Raw genomic sequence first — 24,000 nt, 5'->3', positions numbered from 1 at the left:
GGAAGTATAATTGTTATGAGTGAACTGCTGGTCTGGCATCGTTGAGCTTCCTGAGTTTAGAACCGAAAGGATTGTCATAGACCTTTTGTAGCAATATTTTTTTTCTGTTCTTTCATTTTCTTTCTTCTTTTTCTTCTTTTCTTTCTGGAGGTATTATCGTTATGAATGAACCGCTGGTCTGGCATCGCTGAGCTTCCTGATTTTAGAAAACAAAATGATTGTCGTAGACATTTTGTAGCAATCTTTTTTTTCTGTTTTTCTGTTGTTGGTTGTTTTTTGTTGTTGTTGTTGTTTTCCTTTTCTTTCTGGAGGTATCATCGTTATGAATGAACCGCTGGTCTGGCATCGCTGAACTTCCAGAATTTAGAACTAAACGGATTGTCATAGACCTTTTGTAGCAATATTTTTGTTCTGTTTAATCTTTTTTTCTTTTCTTTTTTTTTCTTTTCTTCCTGGAGGTATCATCGTTATGAATGAACTGCTGGTCTGGCATCGTTCAGCTTCCTGAATTTAGAACCAAAAGGATTGTCATAGATCTGTTGTAGTAAGACTTTTTTTTGTTTTTTTTGCACAAACCTAGAGTGGGTGTTCAATTTGACTAAAAGCAAACCAACCTAAAGAAACAAAAACAACAACAACAACAAGCCCCCCAAAAAAACAACAACAAAAAACAACAACAAAAAAACAAAAACAAAAACAAAAAACGCTGTATTTGTAAACGCTCTAGGCTCTCCGCAGATAAGGGCGTCCAAATATCCATCATTGTTACTTTTGCCATTATTATGTTATGTTACCAACAGCTATGTGATTAAAACACACACACACCCCCAACAGGTGAACAGCCTGGACACAGAGGCCGGCAAGGACGAGCTGATCATCATGGGAGGCGGGAAGACGGCCTCCACCTCCTACAACCTGGCCCGCCTCTCCGGGGTCACCGCCCCAACCTCCTTGCTCCGCAGCTACAACCACCTCATGATCGTCCGCTTCTACTCCGACTCTGCCGTGCAAGGGACCGGCTTCAACCTGACCTGGTCCGCAGGTAAGGAGGCCCACTGCGTCAGCATTGAGCATGACGAGACAGGACGGGACAGGGACAGGGCAGGGCAGGGCAGGGCAGAGCAGGGCAGGGCAGGGTAGGGCAGAGCAGGGCAGGGCAGGGCAGAGCAGGTCATGACGGGACAGGACATGATGGGACTGGAAGGGAGAGAGCAGGGCTGGACAGGGCAGGACATGATGACAGGACAGGACGGGACGGGAAGGGGCAGGGCAGGTAAAAGAACCCACGGCGACGGACGGGTTGTCCTTTACTAAATTTATGAAGAAAAAAATCTCCTTTGATAGTAAAACACCCCCCCCCGCCCCCCCCCCCCCCCCCCCGCCCCCCCCCCCCACACACACACACACAAACACACACACACACACACACACACACACACACACACACACACACACACACACACACACACACACACACACACACACACACACACACACACACACTCCACTTTCTCACCGGGACACACCCACATAATCCATTTGACCTCACGAGGCAGCCTTTGCTGTTTTTCAGTTCAATACGGATTACCGGATGAAGGGAAAGAGGTGATGGCCAGCGACTACGAGAAACAGCTCAAAGTGCCCACCTTCCCTGCCCCCTACCTCACCAACCAGGAGTCTGTGTGGGTCATCCGCTCCGCCCTTGAACGATCCGTCATCACGCTACAGGTATAAATATAATAATAAATATCATGTATGTATGATAGTCAGTCGTGTCCATCCATGAACATCCAGAACAGTAGAAGAGGCAACTGCTGTTCCAACTGTCTGGGCTAGAATTTTTGTTATCCATGGTAAATGTCTTGCCCAAGTTTCATCCCCACTCTCTCGGCCAAGAGGGTTTTTAGGACCGTCGGTGATGGGATGGTTCCTCAAAGGCCAACTACCTAGCTCCACCCTCACCCCTCACGCCCACCCCCGTCCCAAGGCTGCAGCATTTAGAAGAGCCTGTGCAATCGTGCCTCCTGTTTGGGAGTCATAGTCCTTTCACTAAAGATGAAGCCATAAATGACTTCCCATTGATTGCAATGGAGAAACATTGATTATGCAGCTCTCACTTCTGCTGTTGGCCGAACGGACGGTAAGCTTATGTGTGATGAGTCAATTTGTGATGCAAACTGAGCGTTGGGCCGATCTGCTCGTAGTCTTCTTTTATTGGTCGCCCCTCGTCAGTGCTGAATGGACAATGAAACAACGTCATTCTCTCTCTGTATCTCCCTCTCCTTTCTGTCTGTCTGTCTGTCTGTCTGTCTGTCTGTCTCTCTCTCTCTCTCTCTCTCTCTCTCTCTCTCTCTCTCTCTCTCTCTCTCTCCCTCTCTTTCGCTGCGGGTAAGCTTATGGCAATCTGTGATATAAGCTGAGTATGTATAGGAGGCTGTGCACGCTGCATGTATATGTAGGAGGCTGCGCGCGCGCGCGCGTGTGTGTGTGTATGTGTGGGCGGATAGAGGGAGGCGGGTCTGACATACTGGCTATTGGAGACATACAGTCCAGGTATTAGTTTTCACATTATTTTGAATGCTGTCATTTAGAAATTAGATAAAAGGGTACGGGAAGAGGGGTAGCTGTATGGTCAGTTCGGTGGATGGGTGCGTGGGTGCGTGGGTGGTGGGTGGTGGTGGTGGTGGTGGTGGTGGGGGTGGGGGGGGGGGTCGACCAGTGGTGGGTGGATGGAATCAAGGATGAATATTTGAAATGATTTAACAAGGGTAATAAGTGACAACGAATGTAAAAAAAAAAAAAGACGTTTAGACAACAACGACAACAACAGCAACTCCCCCCCCCCCCCCGAAACACACACACACACACACACACACCACACCACACACACCACACACACACACACACACCACACCACACACACCACACACGCACGCACGCACGCACGCACACACACACACACACACACACACACACACACACACACACACACACACACACGCGCGCGCGCGCGCGCTACCAGAAAGCGTAGATGACACGTTATCATGTTAGTAAAGTATCATTCATCAAATCACAGTCAAAGATGATATGCGTAACCGTAACATCACTTTTAAACCGGCATGTCACAATTAACCTGTAGGTCGACTGATGCTTTTTTGTTATTGCTTTTTTTTCTTCTTTTTTTTTCTTTTCTTTTTTCCAGCGTGTTGATATGGATCTGGCGCCAGGTGATTATGTCCACGTACGTGATGGTTCGGATGCCTCTGCTCCTCTGCTGGCTGAGTACATAGGCACCGCGGGGCCCCTATACGTGCTGTCCACTGGCCCGGCCCTTTACATCCTGATGAAAACCGCTCGGAACACTGACGTGCACAACCGAGGGTTTGCCTTCAATTATCTGTCAGGTATGGTGGTGGTGACATCATTATCATCATTGTCATCATCAGTGTCGTTGTCGTCGTTGTCATCGTCGTCATCATCATCGTCGTCATCATCAACATCGTTGTCGTCGTCGTCGTTATCATCTTCATCGTTGTCGTCGTCTTCGTCGTCGTCATCGTCGTCGTCGTCATCATCATCATCATCATCGTCATTGTCATCACAATTGTTATCGTCGTCCTCCTCATCGTCCCACTCATTGTCTTCCTCCTCCTCCTTCTCCTCCTCCTCCTCCTCCTCACCATCCTCATCATCATTATCACCACCACCACCACCAGCAGCTCCAGAACACTGGCTCACACCATTTACACATCACGCCACACCATCCTACCCTTTTCGCTCCGCTTCACCCACTTCACCCGTTTTAGTATTAATCTTACTCCACCTGCTCAAATCCACCTGCACCACATTGACTCTAAAACTCAACCTGATCCAGCCCCACTCGAATGATTTTACTCCACCTAGTCCACCCCCACTCCACCTGGTAGGGTCAACTCCACTTGCCACAACTCATTCCTTCCCTACGTGTCTACACCTGCTCCAACCCACTTCTCTTCCCGTCTTTTACTCCCCAGCCCCTGCTCATTCTGCCCCACACTTTAGTCCACCCCATTTTACTCCACCCACCTGCCCCTAGCCAGCCCAGGCCATTTTTACTCCACATTCTCCCAACCACTCCATCGCGTTTCATTTTTAATCCACATGCTACAACGTATTCCATCCCAGTTTACTCATCTATTCCAAATTATTTCACCCCGTTTCCTCTCTGTACCTGTTCAAATACACTCCACTATATTCAACCTGCTTTACTCCATTTCTACACCCCCCCCCACCCTTTCGCATTTTACTTCACCCCATTTTACTGTACCTGTTTCAGCTCACTACACCCAGTTTTACTCTAGTGCTCCAACTTACTCCGCCCCATTTTATTCTTCCATATCCGACTCATTTCACCCCAGTTTACTCTGCCGCCTGCAACCAATCCATCCATCCCATTTTACTACTCCACCTTCATCATCCCACTCAGTCTCATTTTTTGTAACTTCACGTTCTCCAACCACTCCGTCCAAATTTGCTTCACCTCAGTTTATTTCAACACTACACTACAGTAGTAGTGTATATATATGTGTGTATTGTTATATGTATATATATATATTTTTTTTTTTTTTGTATTTTTTTTTTGTACGCTTATAGTTGACTTCATCAAGTTTTTGCGCCTTATAAATATTATTATTATTAGTAGTAGTAGTTCTTTTTTATGTGTTTATCCAATATTTATTTTACTTTTTTTTTTCTCAAGGCCTGACTAAGCGCGTTGGGTTACGCTGCTGGTCAGGCATCTACTTGGCAGATGTGATGTAGCGTATATGGATTTGTCCGAATGCAGTGACGCCTCCTTGAGCTACTGAAACTGAAACTGAAACTTATTTCAACACTGTTCTGTCCACTTTAGTTCACTCCTCATCACACTCTGCTGTATAATTTCCTCGGCTTGACACCCGTACTTTCCTACCGCTCTAGTTTTCCGAACCCTCGGTGATGAGGATGGTAATCATGGTGATGATGATGATGATGATGAAGATATGGATACTTTTATAGCGCCTGTCCTCGGTCGGAGACCAAGCTATATGCGCTTTACAAACACGGAGTCATTGATGCAACAGGGCTGCCTACTTGATTAGAGCCAATTGACGATTGCCATTTGAGAGCTCGAATCCTGTGTCATTCAATCAGGTTTCAGTCACGCACACATATACTCGTACATACATGTAACATTTTACGTGTATGATCATTTTGTTTACTTGACCCGCCATGTAGACAGCCATACTCCGTTTCTGTGGGTGTAGCATGCAGGGTATGTTCTTGTTTCCATAACCTACCGAACGCTGACATGGATTACAGGATCTTTAAACGTGCGTATTTGATCTTCTGCGTGCCGTATACACACGAAGGGGATTCAGGCACTAACTATCAGGTCTGCACATAATTATGTTGACCTGGGAGATCGGAAAAAAAAAATCTCCACCCTTTACCCACCAGGCGCCGTGACCGAGATTCGAACCCGGGACCCTCAGATTGAAAGTCCAACGCTTTAGCAACTCGGCTATCCATCCACCTTCTCCAGCCACTGCACCCTAATACGTTTTCCTCCACCTCCTTCAACCCGTTCCAACTCCATTTTGTTCCACTTTCTCTTCAACCCAGTCCCTCTTACTATACTCCACGTCTCTTTCAGTTGACTCCTTATCACACTGTGCTGCTGCATACTGTCCTGAAATGATGACTTACCCTTCACGTTTTACAGGGTGGAGTGTTGGCCTAGAGGTAACGCGTCCGCCTAGGAAGAGCGAGAATCTGAGCCCACTGGTTCAAATCACACCGGCAGTCGCCAATATTTTCTTCCCCCTCCACTAGACCTTGAGTGGTGGTCATGGATGCTAATCATTCGAATGAGACGATAAACCGAGGTCCCGTGTGCAGAATTCACTTAGCGCACGTAAAAGAACCCACGACAACAAAGGGGTTTTCCCTGGCAGAATTATGTAGAAAAATCCACTTCGCTAGGAAAAAAATAGAGAAAAGAAAAAAAGGAAGTGACGTTCTCAGTGTAGCGACGCGCTCTCCCGTGGGAGAACAGCCTGAATTTAACACAGAGAAATCTGTTGTGACAAAAAGAGTAATACAATACAATGCAATACAATACAATACAATACAATATAATACAATGCAATGCAATAGAATACATTACAATGCAATGGAATACAATACAAAGCAATGCAATACAATACAATACAATATAATATAATACAATACAATGCAATGCAATACAATACAATTTCGCCCCGTCACTCACACAATGACCTCCTCCTTCACGTTATCATGTACACAGGCTGCCGAATGGTGCTGTCCGAGAACACAGGAGAGATTTTCTCCCCTGGCTACGGGGTGGCGAGGTATGCCAACTCTGTGAGCTGCCTGTACCTCATCCACACGGATCCCCCGCTCAGGACAACGCTCAGGTTCGACCCGCGCTATGACGTGGAGTATCAGAACGACAAACTGCAGGTACTCTGTGTGTGTGTGTGTGTGTGTGTGTGTGTGTGTGACTTGGGTTGGTTTAGATTAGGTTTGTTGCGTTGTGTTGTGCCGAATTTGTATTTGGACAAATCCATATACGCTACACCACATCTGCCAAGCAGATGCCTGACCAGCAGCAGCAAATCAATAATAATTTTTTTAAAAGATATTCAGTCCAGAATTTGTCCATTTGACTGTTAATTAAACTTACCTTTCTATCAGTATTCATCTGCTAAAAAAAAAAAAAAAAAAAAAAAAAAAAAGCATACATTGTTTTCTAGCGAAGTTATTATTCAACATCTCAAAAGATTTGTACATAATTTTGTAGACTGCATAAGAATAATAATTTAAAAAAGCTCTGTGTTGTTTTTTTTTTTGTTTTTTCCAAGATTTTAAAGATTATGCTTCAGATGGGCACTGGAACCGTATCTTTTTTTTCTTTTTTTAACCTTTTTTCTGTCATTTCCTTATAAGAATTTAAAAAATAAATAAAAAAGCGTTGTGTTTTTGTTGCTTTTTTTCTCTCCAAGATTTTAAAGATTATGCTTCAGATTGACACTGAAATTTTCTCCCTTTTTTCCTTTTTTTCCCTTTCGTTTCCTTATAAAAATAAAAAAGCGCTGTGTTTTTGTTGTTTTTATGTCCAATATTTTAAAGATTATCCTTCAGATTGGCACTGAAATTTTCTCCCTTTTTTTCCTCCCCCCCCCTCCCCCTTTCTTTCCCTTATATGTAAAAACAGCGCTGTGGTGTTGTTTGTTTTTCCCCAAGATTTTAGCGATTATGTTTCAAATTGGCACTGAAATTCTCTCTCTCTCTCTCTCTCTCTCTCTCTCTCTCTCTTGTGTACACAAAGTGAGTCTATGTTTTAACCCGGTGTTCGGTTGTCTGTGTGTGTGTGTGTGGTTCTGTGTGTCTGTGTGTCCGTGGTAAACTTTAACATTGACATTTTATCTGCAAATACTTTGTTAGTTGACACCAAATTAGGCATAACGATATGAAAAATTCAGTTCTTTCCAGTTATCTTGTTTAAAACAATATTGCACCTATAGGATGGGCACAAAAAATAAATAATGAAGCCTAATTATATGCAAACTGCATTTACTGTTATATTTATATTTTTTGTATTCTCTAAACTTGGCACTTTGATCTGATATTCTGACCCAACAACAAGAGCAGTCATTATTATCATTTTTTGTTCAAACAGGAACTTCTTTTGCTAAGCATGGAAGTTTTATTTATTTTGCAAACGTTTTGGTGCAGATAGTAAAAAAGGGAAATTACTCTGTAATTAATGCTAGGGGACTTAATTCGCTTTAAACTGATCTTTCTCATCTTAGACATTACATTTTGAAATTATACTCAATACATAAAAAGCTTGTGTGTTTTACTCTCAGTCACAAGTGAGTCTTGAAGGCCTTGCCTCTCTTGTTTCTTCTTTTCCTCGCAGGTCTTTGTGGGCTTGGACGACAGTGGCATGGCCATGCACAGCGAAGCGGACGGTGGCTACACGGGTACAGTGGCACCCGCTCCTGTCAAGGCCAACGGAGGGAACCTGTACGTTCGGTTCCAGACCAATGCAGTGGATAACGCGTCTGGCTGGAAGGCGGTGTATTCCAAGAGTGAGTTTTTGTGTGTGTGTCCTTTGTTTAGCTAATTGATCAATATGGTTGTCTAACTCTGCCCGAGTTAGTTTGTGGAAACATTTCTTCTTTTTTTTTCTCCCCTGGAAGGCGATGTATTCCAAGAGTGGGTTTTATGTGTCGTTTGTTTAATTAATTTGGTTGTCTCGCTCCCCCCCACACTCCACTTCCGCCCCCCTCCCCCCTTCCACCCCCTTACCCCCTCCCCAGCTAGTTTCATGAAACGTTTCATTTTTTTTTGTTTTTTTTTTTTTTTGTTTTCCCATTATTTGATAAGGGATTAGGTGTGTGACCGTGAAGAAAAAGCAGAGAAACTCAGCCTGGTTATTTCTTTATTTTGATTACACGCACACCACCACCACCCTCTTTACACACAAAGACGTATGTACAAGTACAAAGACAATTAGAGGGACAGTTGTGGGCTGGGGGTGTGAGGGGTTGGGGGTGGGGGGTGGGGGTGGGGGATCAGATTAGATTTGAAAGGGTTAATAGTAGGAGAGTGTCTGATATTTTGGGTTAGTGATGATCAAAATCTTTTACTGGGTCGCTTTTCTGCTCCTCTCTTTATATATATATATATATATATATATATATATATATATATAATTTTTACATTTAATGTTGCTTCCTGTCAGTGAATAGTGTGTGTGTGTGTGTGTGTGTGTGTGTGCGCGCGCGCTTGCGTGCGCGCTTGCATGTGTATGTATCTGTATGCGTGCGCGCGTGCATGTTCGCGCGTGTGCGTGTTTTTTTGTTTGGTTTTTTTTCTGTGTGTGTGTGTGTGTGTGTGTGTGTGTGTGTGTGTGTGTGTGTGTGTGTGTGTGTGTGCATGTGTGTCTGTCTCTCCACAGGCTGCCCTATGGTCACCTTCACCGCCGAGACCATCTGCTCTCCGTCTTGCAACCTGTTTGACTACGGGGATGAGTTAAACGTGACCTGCCCCCTGGGGTACGTGTTCGATTCCCTGGAGTTCTACACGGAACGGAACGGGTCACGGGACAGCATGGACGTGGTTCGCATGGAGTGTCTCTTCGGAGGTCTGTGGAACGTCCAGCGGTTCCCTCAGTGCGTCCGTAAGTTGGTCTTTCTGGGTTTTTTTGTTTTTTTGTTTTTTTGTTTTTTTGTTTGTTTTTGTTTTTTTGTTGTTGTTTTGTTTGTTTGTTTGTTTGTTGTTGTTTTTTGTCGGCCAGCTTTCAGTTTCGTGCTTCTGCTATAACGAGTTTTCAGTTTCAGTTACTCAAGGAGGCGTCACTGCGTTCGGACAAATCCATATACGCTACACCACATCTTTTCTTTTCTTTTTTTATTTGTCGGCCATTTTTCAGTTTCGTGCTTCCGCTATAGCGAGTTGTCAGTTTCATTTACTCAAGAAGGCGTCACTGCGTTCGGACAAATCCATAAACGCTACACCACATCTGCTAAGCAGATGCCTGACCAACAACGTAACCCAACGCGCTTATTCAGGCCTTGAGAAACTTAACTATGATTCGGCTGGGGGTCTTACCCAGGACCTCTCGCGTGTGAGGCGAGCGTGATGACCACTACATTACCGAACCAGCTGTAACAAAGCGCCACTCAATCGGGTTTCAGTCACACACACACACACACACACACACACACACACACACACACACACACACACACACACACACACACACACACACACACACAAACATTTAACATTTGATGTGTATGACCTTTTCTTTTATTTACCCCTACATTGCAGGCAGTCATACTCAGTTTTCGTAGGTGTGCATGCTGGATGTGTTCTTATTTCCATAAACCCACCGAACGCTGACATGGGTAACAGGATCTTTAACGTGCTTATTTGATCTTCTGTGTGCGTATACACACGAAGGGGGTTCAGGCACAAGCAGACCTACACATATGCTGACCTGGAAGATCGGGGAAAAAAAAATTCCACCCTCCACCCACCAGGCGCCGTTACCGAGATGCATGTATGTGTGTGAGTGAGGGGTTAAGCGGGGTTGTGTTTGTGTCGTACGCGGGTGTGTAACTATGGTCATACAGCTTTTCAGGTTTAACGTGGTGTTGAAGGATGGATGGGAGTGGATATAATGGTGTGAAGTTAAGTTGTAATGCAATGCCATGCATGTCATTCAAAACGCAAACTTAACGGGTTGCAGGGCGGTACTGTGGCCAGGCCCCACAGATTGAAAACGGCTACGTGCAATCAACCACGGGCGCCGTGTTCGAATCCGTGGCTACCTACGTGTGCGCGGATGACTACGCCCCCAATGGCGCCCTCAACATCACCTGCCAGGCTGATGGGACCTGGCAGTCACCCCCCTCATGTGAAGGTGTGTTGTTTTGGGGGAAGGAAAAAGAAAGAGGAAAAACAAACAAACAAATCAACAACAAGAACAAGAACAACAAGAACATGATAATTAATAATAATAATAATAATAATAATAATAATAATAATAATAATAATAATGATGATGATGATGATGATGATGATGAGAAGAAGGAGAAGAGGTAGGATAAGGAGGACAATGGTTATGTTGATGATAATAGTAATATGATATAATTATATTATATTTTGATTATATAATACTAACAACAACAAGAACAACAACAGCAACAACGACAATAGCAAAAATAACATTGGCAATAATGATGATGATGATGATGATGATATGAAAACAACATTGATAAAGACAGAACAACAACAACAACAGAATAATCAAAAAATATGAAAAACAAAACAAAACAAAACAAATTAACCAAAAAAAACCCCCAAAAATAAAACCCAGAAAAGGCTGTGTACGCCGAGTTCAGAATCGAGGGTGTGATTTTCTATGTATCATTCAATGTTTTGTGTTATGCATGTTCGTATTTTGTCAGGAATACCCTTGCAAATGTGTCATTAACTTGTGTCATTCGGCTGGGTGGATGATGGATGGATAGATGGATGGATGGATGGACCGATGATGGATGAATATATATGAATGGATGGATAGTTGACGGCTGGAGAAATGAAGAATGGATGAGGATTGACTGTTTGCATGATGGCTTGCTGGCTTGTATATGATGCAAGACCAACAACAACAACAACAACAGCAACAACAACAACAACATAATGATAATAATAACAATACTACTACTACTACTACTACTATTGCTACTACTAATACTACTACTGCTACTACTACTACTACTACCACTACCACTACTACTACCAATAATAATAGTAAGAAGAAGAAGAAGAAGAAGAATATGAGGAAGGAGGAAGAGGAGAATGGTAATGATGATGATAATGATATAGTATGCTTATATCATATTTGATTATAATTATGATGCTAACAACAACAACAACGACGACGACGATGACAATGGCAAAAATAACAATGGCTGGAAGAGAGAGAGAGAGAGAGAGAGAGAGAGAGAGAGAGAGAGAGAGAGAGAGAGAGAGAGAGAAAGAATGATAATAGCAACATTAAGAACAACATTGATCTAGAAAGAACAACAACAGTAACAGCAGTAGCAACAACAACAACATAATGATAATAATAACAATACTACTACTACTACTACCAATAATAATGATAAGAAAGATAATAATAATTATGATGATAATAATAATATGGAGAAGAAGATGAGGAAGGAGAAGGGGGAGAATGGTAATGATGATGATAATGATATAATATGCTTATATCATATTTGATTATAATTATGATGCTAAAAACAACAACAACGACGACGGCGACAATAGCAAAAATAACAATGGCTAGAAGAGAGAGAGAGAGAAAAAAAAAGGAATGATAATAGCAACATTAAAAACAACATTGATCTAGAAAGAACGGCAACACTTACAACAACAACAACAACAAGATAACGAATAATAATGTATACCCCTCCCCTCCCCACCACCCACCCATCCACTCCTGACCCCTACACCCTCCAACTCCGGACCCCCACCACCCACCCACCCACCCCGTCACCCACTACCCCACACCCCACACCCCACACAGCCCCGATGTGTCCCCCGCTGGGCAGCTCTGGCAGCAGTATTCCAGGCGGCATCGGAGAGCTGGCGGAAAGGAATGGCACAGAGGCAGGCTCTGTGTATCGCTACCAGTGTGACAGCGGCTACACCCTGACCGGGTCCCCCATCCTGCACTGTAACATCAGTGGACAGTGGTCGCACAAGCCGCCCACCTGTCAAAGTGAGTAGAGACAGACGACGCGATTGTTTGTAGTTCTCTCTGTGTGTGTGGGCGGAGGAGGGGGGGGGGGTCGGTGGTGGGGAGGGGGTATTGTGTGTGTGTGTAGGGGGTGGGTGAGAGGTGGTTGGAGGGGGGGTGGGGCTCCCCCATCCTGCACTGTAACATCAGCGGACAGTGGTCGCACAAGCCGCCCACCTGTCAAAGTGAGTAGAGACAGACGACGCGATTGTTTGTAGTTATCTCTGTGTGTGTGGGGTGGTGGGGTGTGGAGGTGGGGGTCGGTGGTGGGGAGGGGGTATTGTGTGTGTGTGGAGGGGGGGGGGTGAGAGGTGGTTGGGAGGGGGGTGGGCGCTCCCCCATCCTGCACTGTAACATCAGCGGACAGTGGTCGCACAAGCCGCCCACCTGTCAAAGTGAGTAGAGACAGACGACGCGATTGTTTGTAGTTCTCTGTGTGTGTGTGGGCGGAGGAGGGGGGGGAGGGGTCGGTGGTGGGTAGGGGGTATTGTGTGTGTGTGGGGGGGGGGGTGAGAGGTGGCTGGGGGTGGGGGTCGGGGGGGGGGGGGGGCTCCCCCATCCTGCACTACAACGTCAGCGGACAGTGGTCGCACGAGCCGCGCCACCTGTCAGAGTGAGCTGAGACAGACGTCCCAATTGTTTGTAGTTATCTGTGTCGTGTGGGGGGAGGGTGTGTGTGTGTGTGTGTGTGTGTGTGTGTGTGTGTGTGTGTGTGCGTGTGTGTGTGTGTGTGTGTGTGTGTGTGTGTGTGTGTGTGTGTGTGTGCTTCTGTGTGTGTTTCTGTGTGTGTGTGTGTCTTTCTGTGTGTGTTTGTGTTTCTCAGTGCGCGTGTGTGTGTGTGTGTGCGTGTGCGTGAGAAAGAGAGAGAGAGAGAGAGAGAGAGAGAGAGAGAGAGAGAGTTTATGCATTTTCTTAATGAACTGCAATATATACATTTTGATTCATTATCACCATCATCAACATCGTCGTCATCATAATATCATTATCGTTGTCATGGTTACTGTTCTTGTTGTCGTCGTCGTCGTCGTCGTCCTCACTATCAAATGACTTAACCAACCAAAATACTACAAACTGGAAACTGTTGATGTCTGCAGAGGTCCAGTGCCTGGTGCCCTCTCTGCCCAATGGGCAGGTCCTTGCCGGTGGCAGAAGCTACGTGGACTTCGACACGACCCTGGCGCTGCTCTGTGACGAGCCGGCCTACAAGCTGGTGGGCAACCCCACCATCAGGTGCCTGGCTAACCAGACCTTCACCAGTCTGCCCGTGTGTCAAGGTGAGGAGAGGAGGGTGGCGCTACACCTGTGGCGCACACCTCTTTTGAGGAAAGTGCCATCATCATTTACCTGGCCTGTGTTATCAGGCAGCAAAACTTTGAATTCACTTTTTTTTTTTAATGAGAGGCGGAGCATTCGTTGAGTGTAAAATGGGAAGGTGTAATGTTTATGTTGATTAGATTTGAGCTTTTTTTTTTTTTTTTTATGAGCTGTATGTTGTTTGAATATGAGTTGAAGCATACATTGCTTGAACTGGAACTTGGGTGTATATTGTTTTAGAAGGGAGATGATTGTGTTTTGCTTAACTGGAGGTTGGTGGGGTTTTTTGGTTAAATGGTGAGGTGTGTATGTTTTGTTCAAATGGAGGTGGGTGGCTTTTTGTTTAAAATGGGAGGTGTTTATGTTTTGTTTAAATGGAGGTGCATGTGCTTTATTTAGTGGGAGTTAGGGTGTATATTGTTTAAATGAAAGGTGGGTGCGTTTTTGCTTCAATGGGATGTGTTTCTGTTTTCTTTAAATGGAGATACGTGTGTTTTCTTTAGATGGGAGGTGCGTAGTTTTTGGTTTTACTGGAAGCTGTTTATGTTTTGTTTAAATGGGGATGGGAACGGTGTGGTTTCTTTGGTGGGAGGTGGGTGCATATTGTTTAAAATGGGAGGTGGGTGCGTTTTTGTTTTTTAATGGGAGGTGGACGCTTTTTTTTTTAAAGGAAGATGGTGTGTATGTCGTTTAAAATGGAGGTGGGTGCGCTTTTGTTTAAATGGGAGTTGTACGCATTTTTTAAAAGGAAGGTGGAATGTATGTTGTTTAAAATAGGAGGTGGGTGTTTTTTTTGTGTTTAAATGGGAGGTGGATGCTTTTCTTTTTAAAGGAAGGTGGGGTGTATGCTGTTTAAATGGGAGGTGGGTGCGTTTTTGTTTAAATGGGAGGGGGACGCTTTTTTTTTTAAAGGAAGGTGGAGTGTATGTTGTTTAAAATGGGAGGTAGGTGTGTTTTTGTTTAAATGGGAGTTGGACGCTTTTTTTTAAAAGGAAGGTGAAGTGTATGTTGTTTAAAATGGGAGGTGGGTGCGTTTTTGTTTAAATGGGAGGTGGACACTTTGTTTTAAAGGAAGGTGAAGTGTATGTTGATTAAATCGGAGGTGGGTGCGTTTTTGTTTAAATGGAAGGTTGATGCTTTTTTTTCTTTTTTCTTTTTTTAAGGAAGGTGGGGTGTATATTATTTAAAATGGGAGGTGGGTGCGCTTTTTTTTAAATGTGAGGTGGACGCCTTTTTTTTAAAGGGAGGTGGAGTGTATGTTGTTTAAAATGGGAGGTGGGTGCGTTTTTGTTTAAATGAGAGGTGGACGCCTTTTTTTTTAAAGGGAGGTGGAGTGTATGCTTTTTAAATAGGAGACTGGAGAACGTGTTACTGAAATTGGGCGAGGTGTGATGAGCATTGTTTATGTGGGTGCTATGGCGTGCATTGTTTTTTTTTAAATTAATGGAAGGTTGGGAACTGCAGAAGGTGTCGAATTTAAAACAAAACGTGTGTGTGTGTGTGTGTGTGTGTGTGTGTGTGTGTGTGTGTGTGTGTGTGTGTGTGTGTGTGTTTGCGTGTGTGCGTGCCATGTGTGTGTGTGTGTGTGTGTTGCGTGTGTGTGTGTGTGTGTGTGTGTGTGTGTGTGTGCATGTGTGCATGTGTGTGTGTGCGTGTGTGCATGGACTTCAGACGTGGACGAGTGCAGCAGTGGCACGCCCTGTCCGGCCAACACGCAGTGCACAAACACTGACGGCAACTACACCTGTCCCTGTCTGCCAGGCTTCCAGGACAGTGGAAGTGGAGCTGTCTGCGTTGGTAGGATTGTTGTTGGTTTGGGGGGAGGGGGCGAGGGGGGTTGAAAAAAAATCTCAATCCACCAAAAACAGTTTTTAAAATGAATATTAGAAAAAAAAATGTAAAAGGAAATGAAAGCTTTATCTGATAGAAGGAGTAGACAGACAGAAGAAAGGGAGACAGAAACATAAGAAGACAGGACAGGAAAGGGAATCCTTTGAGTCGCCTCGTACCACACGCAGGGGTGAGAGTACGGCAGGGTAATTCTGTGTCCATAGTGGACACCCCCTCCCCTGCAAGGGGTGCGTTGATAGGATTGTGATAACTTTCTTTCTGTCTCTGTCTCTCTCTCTCCCTCTGTCTCTTTTTCTCTGTCTCTCTGTCTGTCTCTCTGTCTCCCTCTCTTCCTTCCTCTCTCTTCGCCCCTTCAAATGGGGGTCATGGCCTTATTGAATAAGCTATCGTTTCGTTTCGTTTTTCCGCCTCTCTCTGTGTCTCTGAGTCTCTGTTTCTGTCTCTTTCTCGTTCTCTGTCAGTTTTTCCCCAAGTACATTCTCTATCAGATGTTTCTTTAGATAAACGAAATGCCTTTCACTGGGTATATGAAGTAATATTCTTTAATCTTAATTGTAGTCAGTGCTGATGTGAATATGTTTTGTCGGCTGGATTAAAAGCAACAACTTTTAATTTTACTTATATTCATTTCATATATCTATATTTGACCCCCCCCCCCTGTCCCCACCCCACCCCGCCTGCCTATTCTGTTTCCTCCGCAACTCACCCCCACCCCCTCATCTTCTCCCTTTGTATTTGTTTATGTTTCAAATATATAGTCAGATGTGAATATATAATTCTGGCCAGATGTCTTATAATCAGTAGAATGTGCGACGGGACATTAAACAGAATTCCTACCATCTGCGACTGAAATGCAATTGTTATGAACAGACTGTCTCAGCGTGAACACTGCTTTAATCCACAACCATCATTCACTGAAGTTCTTGCGGATGATTTCTTAAACCTGCGAAGTTAACGTTTCACATTGATGATTTCATGTTCATCCTTGAAAATTGTTGCATGGCAGAATATGACTGTGATGGTCAGCAACCTTCTTGGTAGCCATTACAATATTGTGGCCTGCAAAGCCTGACTAAGCGCGTTGGGTTATACTGCTAGTCAGGCATCTGCTTTGCAGATGTGGTGTAGCGTACAATGGATTTGTCCGAACGCAGTGACGCCTCCTTGAGTAACTTAACTGAGTTCAACTGTGGCCTGCTCTCTTTAGTTGCATTTGCTTGTTCATGAAATGTTATGTAAAGTGACAGCACGTTGTTTGTTTGTTTGTTTGTTTTCATAATAATCTATTCAATACAGTAAACAATAAAGTAAAGCCATTTCTTTTTTCTTCTGAGAAGTCTTAATTGCCTTTCATCTGCGTGGGTAAAATACCAGCAATGTCCTCTATTTCGCAGACATCAAAGAATGTAAAGTGAACAACGGAGGCTGCAGCGACACATGTAAGGAAGTCGAGGGATCTTATACCTGCGAATGCCCGGAGGGACACTCGCTTTTCACACAGAACGGAACCATGGGCTACCTCATTCCTGAATCGGAGACAGGGCTGCGGTTTGGAGACACCTACTATGTGAATCACACCTGTGTTCGTAAGTTTTGAAATGTTGGTTAGGCCGCTTAGCTTTGTTTGCAAGAGGTCATTTTGTTGTGCACATGTGTGTGTGTGTGTGTGTGTGTGTGTGTGTGTGTGTGTGTGTGTGTGTGTGTGTGTGTGTGTGTGTGTGCGCCTTCCTGTCTGTCTACCTGCGCTGTCTTTTTCTACATCGTCTTTGCCGTTCTTTTACTGCATTTTTTTTAAATATACATTTCAGAGAGAGCTAAGGGGGTATTAGTTCGTATTCTATTCTCCATTTGTTCCATGGTTGATGCCATTGAATTGTTTTGTTTGTTTTTGTTTGTTTGTTTTGGTCTTGTTTTGGTGCTTCTTTTACATCACAAATCATAATCATTCGTGTATAGTTTCACACGTGACCTTACAAAATGCAAATGGTTGATGTCAATTATGATCTTTTCTTGTTGGGACCTTGGAAGGGAGCAGGAAAAAACACACACGAAAAAAAAACAAAAAACAAAACAAAAACGTTTTGTCGTTATTGAGTGTTTAACATACTTTATAATGTGGTTTGCTAAAAAAAAAGCGTTCGTTAGAGAACTGAAAAGCAGTTTCTACGTTTATATATAGATGTCCAGGATGACTGTTGCTGTTGTCTTAAAATATTCGTCGCTCACAATGGTCAGTACCCAGACAACTCTTCTTTACTTGTTCCTTATCTCTGAAGTGGATTTTCTTTCTTTTCGTTATGTTTCGCTGGAGGTGAAAATAATACTTATACCGTTGTTATCTTCTTTTTTTTTCATAGTGAGGACACATTTAAAAAAAAAAAAACCACTAACCGCATGCTTTAATACCTTCCGTTTTCTAAAGGTAAAGTGCCCTACCCCAGTAGATGTTCTTTTCCACTCCCCGAAAACTGTATACAGAGGATGTTCTTTTCCCCTCCCCAAAGATTGCATACAGTGTATGACCCTTTCCTATCTCCCAAGATTGTGCACAGTGGCCGTTCCTTTCCCCTCCCCATAACTGCATTTAAAAATATCACTAACCGCATGCTTTGATACCTTCTGTTTTCTAAAGGTAACCAGTGTCCCACCCCAGTAGATGTTCTTTTCCATTCCCCGAAAACTGTATTCAGTGGATGTTCCTTTCCCCTCCCCAAAACTACACTTAAAAAAAAAAAGTCACTAAACACATGCTTTGACGCCTTCTATTTTCTAAAGGAAACCAGTGCCCTACCCCAGCTGCTGTACCCAATAGGTACCGGGCAGATAAGCGCACGCGGTATAATTACGGGGACAAGGTGACCTTCAGTTGTCTCCATGGCTACCTTCTGTCCGGCCAAGCCACCTTGGAGTGTCAGGCCAACGGCACCTGGTCAGCTGAGCTGCCCACTTGTGAAGGTGAGAGAAATGGCTCTCTGTCAGCATATCTCTTTGTCTCTCTCTGTCTGTCTCCCTGTCGGTTTTTCTGTGTGTGTGTGTGTGTGTGTGTGTGTGTGTGTGTCTGTCTGTCTGTCTGTCTGTCTGCCTCTTTCTCTTTCTCACTCCTCCCCCCCCCCACCCCTCTCGTATATTTGTTTGGAAATTGAGACACTGGTTCAATCACACACACACACACACACACACACACACACACACACACACACACACACACACACACACACACACACACACACACACACACACACACAGACGGAGACAGAGAGAGAGCCGAACGTACACACACGTATGTATGATATGTACTTCATTATTCAAACTAGCACCGATGCTGAATAATGCAAACGAGGACGTAATCTAAATCAAAGACTCAGCAAATTTGTGAACAAGGCGTATTCAGTAAGAAAAGAAGTACTCGGGATTGTATGTGTTCATTAATTGTATTCGGTACTTCATTCATGAATGTTAACTCCGTTAATTTGTGTGGGTCAAAGGCCTAGCACATTAAACGATTTTCACTTTGACTATGACACATGTTTGGTATCGTATTCATAATGATGCGACGGGCGCAATAGCCGAGTGGTTACAACGTTGGACTTTCAATCTGAGGGTCCCAGGTTCGAATCTCGGTAACGACGTCTGGTGGTTAAAGGGTGGAGATTTTTTTCTTATCTCCCAGGTCAACATATGTGCAGACCTGCTAATGCCTGAGCCCCTTCGTGTGTATACCCAAGCAGAAGATCAAATACGACTTGTTCTCAGAAAGAAAAGATCTGAGCACATCACTCCTCTTTTGCAACATCTCCACTGGCTCCCTGTCTCACACCGAATAAAGTACAAGATCAGCACTCTGTGTTATAGATGCATTCACAAAACTGCCCCCTCCTATCTCTGTGGCTGCCTTCACCTCTGCACTCCATCTCGCTCACTATGATCGGCTTCGGATCCACTCTGTTTACGCATACCCAGATTCAAACACTCCACTGTTTGGACGCCGTTCATTCTCTGTCTCTGGACCTTGCAATTGGAATGAACTTCCTCTTTCGCTTCGTCAAGTTTCCACAGTCAGCTCTTTCAAGTCTGGCCTTAAAACCCACCTCTTCCCAAAATAGCCTCCCTTGCCTGCCCTTCCTTGTTTTTAGTGTGAATGACTGGTGCGAAAGCGCTTTGATTTGTCTCTGCACAAGATTCAGCGCTATATAAATACCATTATTATTATTATTATTATTATTATTATTATTATTATTATTATTATTATGTCAGCGTTCGGTGGGTTATGGAAACAAGAACATACCCAGCATGCACGTGCCCGTAAACGGAGTGTGGCTGCCTACATGGCGAGTTAAAAACGGTCATGCACGTAAAAGCCCACATGTATACGTACGAGTGAACGTGGGAGTTGCAGCCCACGAACGAAGAAGAAGAAGTATCCATAATGATGATAATTATGGGTATTGTTCCAGTTGCAAAGTGCCCTCCGGACACCGTCCCGCAGAACCTGGTCAACGGCCCTGTGTCCGTCACGCCGTCCGGTGAGGTGGACTTCGAAGCCAACGTCGCCATCCTGTGCAACGTGTCCGGCAAAGGGGTGTTCACCAAGACGCGCACCTGTCGCTTTGATCCCAAGGACCAGGTGTACCGCCTGCAAGGAGATTCCTACGAGTGTGGTGGTAAGTTGAACAGCCCCCCACCCCCCGCATGCACCCCCCCCCCCCCCCGCGCATGCCCCCCTCCCCACCCCCATTTTTTTTTTTTTTTTAGCAGTGAGAATAGTTTTATATACTTTTGTTACTGACAATAGCCGAGTGATTAAAGCAACAGCCGAGTGGTCGATTCAACAGCCGAACCGAGTGATTAAAGTATCAGTATCAGTATCAGTAGCTCAAGGAGGCGTCACTGCGTTCGGTCAAATCCATATACGCTACACCACGTCTGCCAAGCAGGTACCTGACCAGCAGCGTAACCCAACGCGCTTAGTCAGGCCTTGAGAAAAAGAAAAAGAAAAAAGAAAAAAAACCAGAAAAAAAACCATAACAATACAAAATAAAAAAATAAAATAAAGTGAAAATACCCCCCCCAAAAAAAAAATAATTAAAAATAATAATGATAATTAATAATAATTAATTTTTTTTTAAATTAAGAATTAAAAAAAAATATTTAAAAAATATAAAAGCAATGAAAGCAACGTGATTTAAGCAACAGCCGAGTGGTTAAAGCCTTGGACTTTCAATCTTTCAATCCCTGTCACTCCGGCGCCTGGAGTGTAAAAGGGTGGATTTTTTTTCCCCCCGATCTCCCAGGTAAACATATGTTCAGACATGGTCGTGCCAGATGTTGTGTATACGCACGCAGAAGATGAAATGGACACGTTAAAGACCCTGTAACCCATGTCAGCGTTTGGTGGGTTATAGAATCAAGAACATAACTGGCAAGCACTCCCCCGAATACGGACTCTGACTGTCCACATGGCGGGGGTAAAAACAGTCATGCACGTATAAATGCCCACTCGTGTATACGTGTGAACGTGGAGTCGCAGAAGAAGAAGTAGTTGAAGAATACTTTTGTTGTTGGTCTTATTGTTCTCCCTGCGATGTTTGATCCCAGAGAATCCAGCAGGTGTGCCGCCTGCAAGAAGATTGTTATGTTATGAATGTGGTGGTATGTTTTACCTGTTTCCTTTTTTTGTGTCATTGTGATGTAAACAAAAACTTCTTTTGCTGTTGTTCGTGTTATTGTTGTCGCTGTTTTTGTTGCTGCTATCAGTGTTGTTGTCGCTGTTGATGCTGTTGTTGTTGTTGTTCTTCTTCTACTGCTTCTTTTCTTCTTCTTCTTCTTCTTCTTCTTCTTCTTGTTTCTGTTGTTGTTATGGTTGTTGTTGTTATTGTTTGCCTTCGATTGGATCCCAAAGGACAGGCGCATCGACTGCAAAGAGATTCTTATGAGTGTGGTGGTAAGTTAATAAACGGCGCACACGCGCGTACGCTGGTGTGTGTGTGTGTGTGTGTGTGTGTGTGTGTGTGTGTGTGTGTGTGTGTGTGTGTGTCCCCCACTCACTTCTTACTAAAACTGTACTGGAGGAATGAGTGGACGACGACGACGACGGCGGCGGCGACAATCGTACGACGACGTGTAGTGGTGGGTTCCCATAATTATGATCTGTGCCGTTGTCTTTCCCCCTCCCCCTCCCCCCCCCCCCCCCACCTCCCCAGTGGTGGACTGTGGCACCCCCTTGCTGCCGGTTGGGGGCCTGGCCCTCCCTTCCCCCGTAGCCACCACCTTCGGCAGCACGTTCAACCTGACCTGTGACTACATGTACGACCTGGAGGGCTTCAACAGTGGCCGGACCAACGTCATCACCTGCGCTGCCGACTCCACCTGGACCTTCTTCAACATCACCTGCATCAGTATGGGCTGTGTGTGTGTGTGTGTGTGTGTGTGTGTGTGTGTGACTTGCTTGAGTGAGGAAGGTCGATTTTTTGTTTAGTGTGGGTAGGGGGCTTTTTTTGGGAGGGGGGGGGGGAGTGGGTTGGGGAGGAGGTCGAACTTGTTTAGGGTTAGGGTAGGGATGTGGGGGTTGGAGGTCGGTTTTGTTTAGTGAGGGGGAGGTTGTTGGTGTTTTTATTTTATTTTATTTTATTTATTTTATTTATTTTTATTTTATTTTTTTTGTGTGTGTGTGTTCTTTTTGGGGGTAGTCGGTTTGTTTTGTGAGGAGGAGGGTTGGCGGTGGGGTACCAGGAGGGAGTGGGGGTGGGGGCAGGATGCCGATTTTGTTTACTGATGTATGTGGATGGAGGGGGCGTGGGAGGTCGGTTTTGTTGTGTGTGTGTGTGTGTGTGTGTGTGTGTGTGTGTGATGTAACTATGTACAATGTGTTTTAGGAAGCATAATCAATGTCTTGGAAAAACAATTAGCAAAAAACAAACAAACAAAAAAAGCATAGAACCTATTCACCGTCTCTTTGTTTGTTTGTTTGTTTGTTTATTTTATTTTATTTTTATTTTATTTTTACAGAACGGCAGTGCCCACACCCTGGTGTTCCTGTCGGGGGGAGCGTGACCTTTGAGGGCAACGGCTTTGACTATTACGACAACGCCACCTTCAGTTGTCAGCGGTCTGGGTTCGAACCTGAAATTCAGACTGTGCGCTGCGGGGTGAGCGAGAATGGCCAGAGTCTGACCTGGGGCAAACCCACTCCGGCCTGCGTCGGTAAGTTCTATAGTATTACTCTTTATTGTCACAACAGATTTCTCTGTGTGACATTCGGGCTGATTTCCCCACGGAGAGTGCTTCGCTACATTGACAGCGTCACCCTTTTTTTTTCGTTTTCTTTTTTTTTTTTTCTGCGTACAATTTTATTCGTTTTCTTATCGAAGTGGATTTTTCTACAGAGTTTTGCCAGGGACAGCCTTTTTCTTGCAGTGGGTTCTTTTACGTGCGCTAAATGCATGCTGCACACGGTTTATCACCTCATCCGAATGACTAGCGAACCACCTTCACGTGTAATCGCAAGCAGAAGATCAAATACGCACGTTAAAGATCCTGTAATCCATTTCAGTGTTCTGTAGGTTATGGAAACAAGAACATACCCAGCATGTACACCCCTGAGCGAAGTATGGCTGCCTACATGGGAGGTAAAAACGGTCATACACGTTGATGACCACTCGTATACATACGAGTGAACGTGGGAGTTGCAGCCCACGAACGAAGTAGTAGAAGAAGAAGAATATACAGTGTGTGCTCCTTTCTCCTTCTGGCCAAAGTTGTATATTGTTTACAATGGATGTGGAAGCCAAAGTCGAATAGTGGCTGTTCCTTTTCCCTCCCCCAAAATTTTATGTGCAGTGGGTGTTCCGTTCCCCTTTCCCAAAATTGTGCACAGCAGCTGTTCCTTTCCCCTCCCCATTGACTTTGTATCGTGCATGAACCTTCCCCCTCTCTTAAGACGAAGAAGAAAGAAAAGAAGGAGAAGAAGAAGAAGAAGCGATCAAATGAAAAAGAATGGTAACAGACATCCTGAACCTGTTAGCTCTGGTCTGATCTCACATCAAGGTGACAGACCTTCACTGTGCACAAGTAAACTCGTCAGCAACAACAACAAAAATCAAGGGGAAATTAATGATACAACACTTTCTTTGTCTGTCCTGTCGGAAACTGTTGCATTTCTGTTGTGTGACGTTTTGACAATAATAACGATAATGACAATAGTAGTAATAATAATTATGATAATCTAATAATAATAATAATAATAAATGATAATAATCATAATAATAATATATGATGATGATGATAATGATAAAAGACTCTTTTTTGTTGTACTATCGAGAAGTAATTGTAGAAGTTATTGTATTTCATTTGTGTGACATTTTCAACGTAATAATAATAATAATAATAATAATAATAATAATAATAATAACAGCGACAACAACAACAATGATGATAATGATAATGATGATATTATTATCGTTGTTGTTGTT

The 24,000-nt window shown here is 44.1% G+C and overlaps 1 protein-coding gene and 1 non-coding gene across 2 annotated transcripts in view; one reads left to right on the top strand and one right to left on the bottom strand.

Moving 5' to 3' along the window:
• Nucleotides 1–24,000, top strand: part of LOC143287751 (uncharacterized) — a 173,996-nt gene that overhangs the window by 58,523 nt on the left and 91,473 nt on the right. The window contains exons 8-22 of the mRNA XM_076596012.1: nt 835–1,042; nt 1,574–1,728; nt 3,203–3,404; nt 6,329–6,504; nt 7,967–8,138; nt 9,011–9,232; nt 10,307–10,480; nt 12,155–12,349; nt 13,462–13,641; nt 15,353–15,478; nt 16,927–17,118; nt 18,308–18,487; nt 19,987–20,193; nt 21,733–21,927; nt 22,538–22,732. Of these exons, the coding sequence (XP_076452127.1) occupies nt 835–1,042; nt 1,574–1,728; nt 3,203–3,404; nt 6,329–6,504; nt 7,967–8,138; nt 9,011–9,232; nt 10,307–10,480; nt 12,155–12,349; nt 13,462–13,641; nt 15,353–15,478; nt 16,927–17,118; nt 18,308–18,487; nt 19,987–20,193; nt 21,733–21,927; nt 22,538–22,732 (2,779 nt within the window). The remainder of the gene's footprint in view (nt 1–834; nt 1,043–1,573; nt 1,729–3,202; nt 3,405–6,328; nt 6,505–7,966; nt 8,139–9,010; nt 9,233–10,306; nt 10,481–12,154; nt 12,350–13,461; nt 13,642–15,352; nt 15,479–16,926; nt 17,119–18,307; nt 18,488–19,986; nt 20,194–21,732; nt 21,928–22,537; nt 22,733–24,000) is intronic.
• Trnav-cac (transfer RNA valine (anticodon CAC)) lies at nt 9,643–9,715 on the bottom strand. The gene has a single exon. It is a non-coding gene; the product is annotated as a tRNA-Val (tRNA).

Source organism: Babylonia areolata, chromosome 1, assembly GCF_041734735.1.
Source record: "Babylonia areolata isolate BAREFJ2019XMU chromosome 1, ASM4173473v1, whole genome shotgun sequence".
Taxonomy (NCBI): domain Eukaryota; kingdom Metazoa; phylum Mollusca; class Gastropoda; order Neogastropoda; family Buccinidae; genus Babylonia; species Babylonia areolata.
Note: the sequence above shows the minus strand (reverse complement) of the source record. Positions and strands in the feature narration are given on the sequence as shown.